At 37.2% G+C, this 11,373-nt stretch overlaps 2 protein-coding genes across 4 annotated transcripts in view; both read right to left on the reverse strand.

Annotated features, from left to right (window-relative positions):
- LOC144972359 (cytochrome c oxidase assembly protein COX16 homolog, mitochondrial-like) overlaps window positions 1–11,373 on the reverse strand; it is a 73,296-nt gene that overhangs the window by 43,188 nt on the left and 18,735 nt on the right. The window lies entirely within an intron of this gene.
- The window catches only part of LOC144972347 (uncharacterized), a 23,436-nt gene continuing 19,915 nt past the window's right edge, over window positions 7,853–11,373 (reverse strand). For all 3 annotated transcript variants that reach the window (XM_078913447.1, XM_078913465.1, XM_078913457.1), the window contains exons 3-4: window positions 10,775–10,935; window positions 7,853–9,636 (exon numbers count right to left, since the gene is read on the reverse strand). In XM_078913447.1, the coding sequence (XP_078769573.1) occupies window positions 8,005–9,636; window positions 10,775–10,935 (1,793 nt within the window). In that variant the 3' untranslated portion in view covers window positions 7,853–8,004. The remainder of the gene's footprint in view (window positions 9,637–10,774; window positions 10,936–11,373) is intronic.

Below are 11,373 nucleotides of genomic sequence, written 5' to 3' on the forward strand. Positions count from 1 at the left end.
TTTATTAACTTAAATTTAAGTTTTAAGTTTGCAGTCCATCTTTTGTACAAACCTCAGACTGCTCTCAGCCAAATGTTTCTTGACTGGTCTTTCCTTCCTTCTGCTACTGAGGGTACATATAGGGCCTGGTTAGTACTTTTGTAAGGTGTATCCTATCCGTTCGCATTCTTGTCTGTCAATTTTATTGTCAATCGTCGATAATATATTTTTCAGAGTTACTGATCTTTCTGGTGAGAAGAATGTAAAATTCTTCAGATGCAAATTCTATTTAATGTTTATTAGTGAAAAGGGTGTGACAAAAGGCGATTGACTGCCAATTTTCTGTCTTTGATATTTTGTTATCTTAAAAAGCCCCGTTTCAATAACTTAACTTCAATAACTTAACTTGTTTTTCTATGGTGCTGTTACCACTTTAACATGCTGGGAATTAGTTGTAAAATAAACTTTATTTTGCTTTCTTCTGGTATGCATATATATTGCTGTTGTGTTCCTTTTTCTTTTCTTTGTATTTCTGGCATGGGATTTAACCCTAACGTTTTTTGAGGAAGAAACTTCTTTAATTGGGTTGTTTCCCGTACATGTACCCTTCTTCGCCCAGATGTTCTATCTCATGAAAAGAAAATTTATATTGATAAGATTTTCATTTGATGTGAATGTTTTTATACTGTTTAGATTGCATTTGTACACGTCGGTATGGGTTCTTGACATCTGACGGGCCGTTTTTAGAGCCATTTACGCTCGGTTATCATACTTGTTAAGGTTTATAGGCATAGGCTTATCTTATATAATTCCATTAATTGTTGTTTCACTTATCTAATTAGCTTATCTTATTTTATTTTGTAGATAATATCAATAAAATAGAATTGGGTTATGTAAATTATATGATATATAATTTAATGCTGTTCAATAATATTATAGTAACTTGATATCAATGAAGAAGGAGCATCGTGCATAATAAATGTCATGAAATGTATACATTGATTGATCACTTTTTAATTATTTTCATTTTTGTAAATCAAAGGCACCTAAAGGATTTACTCCTAGTGACCGTTCACTCGTGATATGATATAATACGAATTGATTTGATATAATATGATATGGTATGGTATGAATAAATCAAAATTAAAATTACTAAATTTTGTATATCAACTTCTATTATGGATGATGATGATGATGATGATGGTTGATGACTGATATTTGTTGTTCGTAATTATGATTTGACTGGGTGAGGTCTTTTGATTTCCCATAGTGAGGTCGCCTGCTGTGTCTTCGTTCCCCCTATATCTGTTTTCCGGGCTGTTTTTTTTTAATATATTATTTTTTTTGTCTTTGTCTTTGAATAATATTAATTTCTTTTGTCCTGGCCCCGACTGGAGTCCTTAAGAGGGAATCAGTCAAATGTATGGTTTTTATTTTTTGGGAGATTATATTTTTGCCCCTTGTAAATCTTCTCAATGTTGTGTACTGTTACAATTTTGCTTGCAACACATTTAGGTCATATCAGCGCCAGTAAACAGGAAGAAAATGGGATGGTAAAAAGTTCTAGAATTACAATTAAAGTAACTGAGAAAAAGGAAGACACTGGGGAATTCGTTCCAATAGGGACCCTAAAATTTTCAAACTAATGATATTTTTCCCTCGTAAATCATATCTCTGTCATGCACTATTGTAATTTAAAGTTTTAAGTGTACTAAGCTTTGTATTTTAGTGTATCTTTCTTAGCTAGATCCTTTGTTTATGGGACTTTTAAGTACTGTCAATCAAGACATTGATAGAATGCTCTTGGAAATCTATTTCTGTTCTCTAATTGAACAGTCCCCTTTGTCTTATTATTTTCTATGGTGCTTTTTACTTCATATCTACAATTTTTTCTCCCCATCTCCCATTTTACTGGCTGAAATGACCTAAAGGTGGAGCAAACGCCGCAAAACCTTGAAAATCAACACAAACTGTTATGTGTGATATATTATGTCGTGTCATTATTTTAATTTGACGAAAAAAACAAACAAAAATAAAAACAAACCCAAAGCAAAACGAATGATGCAGAATTTTGCACCACCCCCCCCCCTCCCAAAAAAACAAAAACAAAACAAAACAAACAAAAAAACAAACAGAAATGTTCCGGGTCTATTTTGTAAAATGTCCCCCCCCCCCTCTATGGATATCCTATATCTCATTAATTTGATTTACTATAATATTGGTCGTGTCATGTCATTGTGTCACACAAACAGGACACACTTGTACTTGTATTTGCTTGTGTAAGTGTACTAATAATACCGATCGCTGACTGTCGAAGGTATGTTACCGTCATGTTATGATCAAACAAAGTGTCTCGTCACCATCAGAATGTCTGTTGATCACAAATCAATCGTAAGTATTATTATAATAACAGGTGGAGAATTCCTGATGGTTACACTTTCCAACACTTAGTAAAAGGATAAAAATGTGAAAAAAAACGAAAATAAAAGATTGGGGAGAGATAGAAGGGGGAAAATGAGACTGTCGCTGTGGAATAGCGGTGTGGCATCGTGACTCGGCAACCTGTTAGGTCTGAGGCTCCGAGTTGAGACACCTTTATATGCCTTTTTGAAAATTTCGTATTTTTCTCATCCAAGCTGTATTCTTGTCCTTCGTGTTAAATGCACGCTCCTCTCTTATCGGGCGATAAATAACTCTTCAAGTAGAGAAATGTATTTTTAAACACACACACACACACACACACACACACACACACACACACACACACACACAAATACCCATATATACAGGCATACATACATACATACATACATACATACATACATACATACATACATACATACATACATACATACATACATACATGCATACAAATATAATTTCAATACTCATCGATATATAGCGCATTTTAATGGTTTTATCATGTGAAATGTGCTTCATCTTAAATGCCCCCTCCCCCCCGCCCCACCCTCCCGGCGTTCTATGGAACCCAATCTTTATTTCGTGCAATGCAAGACGTTGATTGTTTGTTTGTTTTAAGGGTTTTACGGCGCTTGCAACACATTTAGGTTATATCAGCGCCAGTAAAAAGGAATAAAATGGGATAGTAAAAAGTTATAGAATTACAATTAAAGCACCCATGAAAAAGTAAGACATAGGGGATCTGGGAACAAATAGGGATCAGATGTAGATTCCAAGAGCACACCATCAATGTACTTAGTTTGAGATCACCTATAAGTCTCATCCGGACACAAGCACAAAATCCAACTAAGAGGAATACATTCAAATGCTTACATTGTACACTCAAAATAACAAATATAATAATACATAACAGAGAGATGATTTACAATGAAAAAAATATCTCCCAAAACAATAACTATGCATTTGACTGTTTCCCTCCCAGCTAGGACTCCGGCTAGGGCCAGGACAAAACAAAGTTATCTCATTCCAAGACAAAGACAGAAAGCATGTTGGAAAACAGATATAAGGGGATAGAAGACACAGTATTTACCTCCCTGCCCACTATGGGAGGTCAGGATCCCCACCCAGAAGACGTTGATTAAGCACTTTTTAAAATATCCATCAGTACCAATAATAAGGTACAATGTATTCATAACTGAGTTTAGTGGGGAGAGTGGTTATAAATAAAAAATGCAGGGCCAGACTATACAGTGGATGACGTATAACTCGATATCGATCCGATCAGAGAAAAAAATCAAGTTATCACTCAATTGATTTAAGCGTCCTGGTTTTTTAAAAGAATATAAAGTTGGTGAAAAAACAACATCGATTCAATGAAAATCAAAGCCTACGTTTTGGGTTATCCGTCTCCTCCTGTATTATTATAGTCTTGGGGGTTAGAAAGACATTTTTCGTATGCGTTTTGTCATGTGGTTTTGCCAATATTTGAGTTACATCAGCTTGAAATAATGTCTTGAAATCGATTTGTCGAAACCATGAAATCATGAAACTTTTTTCTTTCAAGACGGATCACTAGTAATACTTATATTATATTTTAAAACTATTGACACCGACTTCGTTCATAAAAGGGACATGATTCCTCAATAACGAATATAACCATGCATGTCGTATTTCCGCGAGTCGGCCATTATCCGATAACGAGTTCTTAATCACGTTTGACACTTCCGCGCCAACGAGCCAAGTGAAATGGTGTTAGCGCAGTCCGTTGCAGCACCCGATGGTATTTTTCTTGTCTGCCGGTCGTCTTATGTTTTCGAGTTGTAATCGGCTGCCCCGTCACTAATCGCTGTTAAGAGCTGGCAAAACAAAGCATTTGAACACCTTTGAACACCTTTGGATCGAAGGAGGGTCGAAAGTTTAGTCAGTTTGGCTTCAAGCAACTCATAAGCTTTGCCTGAACGAGTTGACGAGTGTCGCAAATCGTTCATAAGCCAGTAAAATAGTCGTAAAGCACCAGATAGAAGTTGAGTTGATCCCCGTAGTTATTCCATACGATTACACTGATCCACACCGTACCAATCTGGTAATATCATGAAATAAAAGGGCGTTACGGGAATCAGATGCTATAACAGAATGGGGTGTTGCTGAGAAAAAAAAAATGCAATTTTCCCATTTCATCTTTAGTGTTCATAGCATACATTTTAAAAGAATAAATTCGGCAAAACGTGATTTTTTTTTATAGCGCACATCCTCTAAATGTGCTCGAAGTGTTTTACCAGGGCAACAGCAAAACATAAGTTTAAGGACATGACATGACACCCGTAAGGCGCTATTATAATTCTTTTTTCATAGATATGTCGGTTTGTTTGGGTTTAACGGCACTTGCAACACATAAAGGTCATATCAGAGCCAGTAAAATTATTTTAAAAAAACAAACAAAACAACAGAAAATTTAATAAAATATTCTTGATCTGCAATTAAAGCACCCAAGAAAAAGTAAGACAAAGGGACATTGGTTCAAATAGGGAACACATTTTATTCCAAGTGCACACCATCAAAGTACTTAAGTTTCAGATCACCTAAAAGTCTCATCCAGACATAAGCGCTGGATCCCACTAAGAGAAATACACTCAAATGTTTACCTAGTATATTCGAAACAGAATACATGGCTAACATTACATAACAGAGTGATGATTTACATGGAAAAAAGATCTCTGAAAACTAACACTATACATTTGACTATTTCCCTCTCAGCCAAGGACTCCGGTAAGGGCCAGGACAAAACCAAGTTATGCCATTCCAAGACAAAGAAATAAAGCGACCCAGAAAACAGATAAAGGGGGATAGAAGATACAGTAAGTGACCTCCTGCCTACCATGGGAGGTCAAAGACCCTACTCAGTTTTCATAGATACACACCTGAGTGTTGTGGGAAAGTGTGAGTCGAGGGATTTTGATTGGACTTTTGCGTTGCCCACAACGGGAATCGAACTTAGGACCTCAATATGTAATGGGTAACATGTTGTGCCCTTGGATTAAAGCATAAAATAAACCTCTCCGGGGGTATTATTGACTTTCCTGACGTGTTCTTTAAGTATCAATGGTAATAGAGCAGTCACATTCTCACTCAGACCCGAGCACAAGGTTCCATCGCAAACATTACTAATTGCATGAAAGGTGTCATTTTGTTCTAGCATTCTTAAAACTTCATCACTGCCTATACCCAGCTCCTCTGCATTGCCAAGTAGATAAGCCATTTCATTTTCATCAGGGATACCCGGTTTTTAGTCTCGTTGTCTGTCTCTTATTTTTTTTTTTTTGGACAAAAAAGTTTTGATTCAAATGCTCATTAGCGTTGCTGCACTGCGGCTGACCTGTATTATCTTGGTCTTTTCACGCGAAAGACCTAAATGAAAAAAAAAAGAAAATTCCACTGAGAATGAGTAAAGGGAATATTAATTCATTTCATTCAAAAAGAGAACCAACTTATTTTTACCCAAGGGCATAAAACAGACGTTGTTAATCTTGAAATGACTAAACTGTGGGCTGCATTTCATTGCGAACATTTGACCATACCATTATCAGTTTTATGTGAGATTTAAGGCAACATATTGTAACGTGGTCAGACCTATTTATGTTAACAAATTTCGTATAATTTGTGTTTGGTTTTAATTGCATCTTCAATAGGGAATAAAAGTGCGATGTCAAAATACTGATTCCAATCTGATTGGAAGTGTAAAAAGCCAGTCTTCCGGAGGACTGGATACATACATTGTACAACTGATTTTCCGGTTTCAGAGTGATGGCATCTTATTTTCATGCCTAAATAAATGCTGGTCGTTCAAAACAAGATTATTCATCCTCGTTCTTTTACTCCCGGTAATAATAAGAATCTGCCTTTATACACTGCCACGAAAATAGTATGCCACTTTTTGATTCAATAAGTAACCCATTAATTGTTTATGCATTGTCCCGATAACTGGTTGCACACTTCCAAAGAGTTTTGAACCGGAAGAGAGGACGGTGTGACGTCACAACTTCTCTAACCGTTTTCATGAACGCGGCCTAGCGCTTTGTCTCTGACTATCTCTGACTTTAGCAAGTCTCAGACTAAAATCACGGCACATTCGGACTAAGTTTGGCCAAGTTTTAGTCATTGGCAAAAAGTGTCCTGCCGCTATTGACAGTGTCTAAACAAAAAACAAAAAAAAAAAAAAACCCAAAAAACTATAAGGTAAGTGCAGATCGTCGAAAGTACACATTTTTGTGAGCAAAAACCAAAAAAAAATAAAAAAAATAGGAATCTTATCGGCTCGCGAGCTCTGAGTGTGTACGGAGACTCGATGTGAAGGGTTTGCGTCAAAGAACAACCTAAAAAAAAAAAGAGAAAAAAAAATGATTAGAAATTATAGTGAAGAAAAGTAATTCTGCTGGCATTGTAACTGACTGAAATTATGTGATTCATCAGAACACTTTCTTTTTTGTTTGTTTGTTTTTGTTTTATTTTGGTTCAATTTCTTTGAGTTTCAATGAAACTTTATTTGTCCTAAATATACAATTGATAGCCGACAATGGACATCATTTTAGTCTAGCAGTCCACAGTCAATATCACGTGATTTGATCTATCATGGCAAAAGTAAGTTAAAATATGTAAAAGAACGAAATATTATCAATACCGGATGTGTTGCTAATTTCCTCTTTGGAAATCTTTTGCGTTGAAAGTATGAAGGCGGGTATCTTACTTGCCATCATGTACTAGAGAGCGGGATGTTACCAGCACAAAACAACCGAATTAGTCACCGTCCGTACAACGCCCACGTCTAGGCAAAAGACTAGCTAGTCTGAGAATAGAAAGCGTTCATGAAATTCGATTTTTTTAAAGTCACTTGCTCCGCTTGGGCTTAAGACTAGCAATTCATTTACTAGACTAGTAAATAATTAAATCTAGTCCTCGTTCATGAAAACGGGCCCAGGGGTGTTAAAGAAGTCATAATCCAAGTTACATACGATTATTGTAATAATTTTATTAACATTTCTGTAGGACACCGGAAACGTGTAGGGTACATTATGCTTGTTATGCAATCAATTCCTCCATCACCTTCTCCTCATCCCCCCTCCTCTTCCCCCTCCTCCTGTTCCTATTCCTCTCCTTCTTCTCATTGTTTTCTATAATCTCCAAACACACACACACATGCAAGCACACACACACACACACACACACACACACACACTATCCCTATCTATATTACTCGTACTACATACACCCTGACACACATTCTCTATCTCTCGCACACACAGGCACATAATATATACACACACGCATATGCAGACACATATATGCGATCATAAATAGTACTCCGTCTTTCACCCTCTTATGTACAATTAAATCAATGTAATATTATTCCCAAACAAGCAAGTACACTTTTAAAAGCGATAAAAATCGTTACAAGGTATTAACAATAAATATTTTTATTATTCACTTCACTTTAATAATAATATCTGCAATAAAGTCAACGTTTAAATAGCAGAGAAGTTTCTTCATAGTGTCTTCAAGAACCTACAGACCGTATAAATAACCAAAGTGGCTTTTGAAAGTTTTGTAAAATCAGATTGGAGTAAACTCTGAAGAGTCTGTTCCTGGAGGACTAGCCGACCAGGTGTGTTGCGGGGCAGGGGGAAGTGTGGAAGGTGTGAATGGTGGGTAACTACTGGACGGTGTCGAAGAAAAATATGGATTATTGAGGGAGGATATGAGCAGAGGTCTGTACGGATCTTCTGCAGAAGATGGGCTGATTTGGGAAGAACCGAAAGTCTGTCCGACTCCAATTGGAGGATTTGTTTGTCCAAGAGAAGATGGCGGGTGGGGCCATTGGTGAGGTGGATGTGTCCGAAATGTCGAGTCTGATTGTCGAATGGAGGATAACATCACAGGTGAGTCGGCAATAAGAGGAAATGGAAAAACTCTGTTGAGGGCAAATGTTGATGAATGAGGATGATGAGAATGATGATGAGAATTGAAGGGAAACGGGTGGGTAGGTGGGGTTGTGGGGGAGGGGAATGTCAGATCGCTGAGAGGTGATTTATTATCGTCACCAGTGCCAGTGCTGTTGGTGGACGTGCTGGTAGCACTGCCGCCACTGCTCCCTAGACTTCCTGTTGTAGAATGCCCGCCACTGGGTAAATGAAAAAATGGTTGAGTTGGAGGTTGAGGTCGTCCAGGAGACCCAGAAGTAGATGAGAGAAGGGAATGTTCAAGTTGCTGCCTGTGTGCAACTGCCGCTGCAGCCACGGCTGATGCGGATTGCTGATTTTTGTACGAGTTAAGTAAGTCTGAAAGAACGGGTAAATTATCGTATAACGAAGTTTGTGAGTTAAGATGATGGACGGCGGCCATTGGTCCGGACAGTAATCCTCCATAGGCGGCTGCTTGTTGATGTGGAGTTTGACTTTGGATGCCGAAAGATTGCGCTAAAGATGATGGAATAGCAGAAATGGCACTGGAGGCGTCAACTGGGGATCTTTGTTGGAGAAGATCAGATGATTCAATAGTGCTTGGGAAGGATGAGCAATTTGTCAAAGCAAATCCATCCCACAGGCGATTGTCTCCCAAGTTTAAAGGTGGAATTGGCATGAGTCTATTTTCTCTGGGGTTCTGAAATGCGGAGGTCCCTCCGGCATGTTTAAAACGATTGGCAGCAGTATTTAGAAATGCAGTTGGTGTGACTTTATTTGGCGGGGCTATCATGTCATAGCTTTGGAAAAGTCTTTTGGATTTACAGGGCGCTGCCGAAGCATTCGATGCTGCTGCCGCTGCCGCTGCTAGGGATGCTGCATGTTTGGCTGATTTAGACTTATTTTTCTTGCGGTTTTTCTTTTGTTTGAGGTATTCATTATTAAATTTTTGCAATTCTGCGATAATACTATTCAAGACCACAATGGACACCATTTTGTCTTTAGAATCTGATGAATCGCTATCTTCTTTTATTAATGTTCCGTTTCCGCTGTCGTTATTACTCGAGCCATTTCCAAGTCTCGACAATTTACTGGAGGAGCAAGCAGGGTCTGTTTCCAGTTCGTCTTGTTTAGTACTGGACCCATTGCTATTGGGATCGCTAATGTCAGCGTTAGAATTGGTCTCAGCAGTTGTTGTGGTGGTGGCGGCTGGATCGTTGTCTTTGCTATCCGATTTACCACCCTTGGACACAACATCTTTCCGTCGTCGATTTTGAAACCATATCTGTGCATGTGAAATAAATAAACGTTATCAATGGTATAAGAAATAGTATACGATTGAAACGGATGTGATCAATGATAGAATATAAATCGGTTGTCAACCCGGTTGAAAGAACCTATTACAATGATTAACGAAAACTTGGATCTTGTTTCTGTCTAAAATCCGATAACCCAGTGTTAACGTTTTAGTGTGTTATTGTTTAATTTTTTAAAACTTAAAAAATAAATAAAATCATGCTTCAGTCTTCCAAATTCAAATAAGCCTATAGTGTCGGACTCAACTTAGACATCAATATATATATATATATATATATATATATATATATATATATATATATATATATATATATATATATAATGTTTTTCTTTATTCATTTAATGTCGGTAATCAACCATGTTATTTAAATTAACAAACTTTGAATAAAATAATGTTAAACACAAGTATCTACACTAATTTGTATACGCAGTTTTCGTTTCTTTTTAAAGGACAATGATATGGAGAAAAACAGTTAGGGCTACATTCAACCAAAGTTGATCGCAGATTGGATCCCTGGGGAAAGGTAATTTTCGCTGATCACATCACATCACCATATAAAGTGTGTACCATCAGTAAGTCGGACAAACAGCGTATCTGTTTACTCAGTTGTTAGTATCTTTAAGAAGATAAACTTTAAACTTATGACATGAAAAAAGAAGTATCGTTTCATATCATGGTTTGTTAGAAAACTACCGACCAATCCATTCACCGTGTTTTTGTCGAGGCAAGACTTATTAGATTGATTGTTTTTCATGATGATTTCTTTTAACGAGTTTCGTATCAGAATGTTTTTATATGTAGTATAATAATTATTTTGCCTGAATTCCTGTCAACGAATAAAACATAAGCTATTACTGCCTTTCTTCTTTCCCGCTGAGGCAACTTCAGCAGCTATTCTCTGATTGAAATAGAAAGAATCAAACACAAACATTATTCTAAACTGAATGGAAATGTCCCATCCCACCAGATCAAGTTTGATGACAATCACGGGAGCCATCGTATAGAAGATATTACTCTTCTGTATTAATTATGTTATGGTATAAAGATCAACACAAATTCTTTTTTTTTTTCTTCTTGCATAACTAAATCTTAAAATAATAGTTACCTTGACTTGCTCGCGTGTGATTCCGACTCTTTTGGCAATCAGCTGCTTTTGCGTACTGTTGGGATAGCGTACTTCGTTGTAGATGCCATTGAGAAGCTCAAGTTGGTAACGTGTGTAGCTGAGGCGTTCTCTAGGAGGTGGCGGGGTGAATGGCCGATAATCTGGCGAGGAGAAATTTGATATAATTGTGACGCAAATGTACAGAAGACAAAAAACAATCCAACGCATATATTTTTCTAAAAGGTCAATTGTTGCAGCCGAAAGGCCAGTAGAACACGAGCCGATTCTAGTATCCATAAGTTAAATGGACAGTCTTTTTAAAATATGCCTGGCATATATTGCAGACTGCTTTCAACAATATCTAAGTTTGACTCATCTGCCCAATGATTGTTGGATGAACAGGTGAGTTAGAAATGCCCTCAACTCTATGCGGAGCAAATCAGATCCGCATGCGAACGAGTCAATTGCTCCACTGAACAGTCCTGATAAAAATGAATAATTCAATCCCATCAGCTCTCTTGTCTTTTTATCTGTTGGGGTATCTCAATGATAGTGTGTATGAAAACAATTCTCAAACAGTTTGTGAACTGAAGGCAGCA

Source organism: Berghia stephanieae, chromosome 1 (genome assembly GCF_034508935.2).
Source record: "Berghia stephanieae isolate SIO BIC M18660-M18661 chromosome 1, UCSD_Bste_1.3, whole genome shotgun sequence".
NCBI lineage: Eukaryota > Metazoa > Mollusca > Gastropoda > Nudibranchia > Aeolidiidae > Berghia > Berghia stephanieae.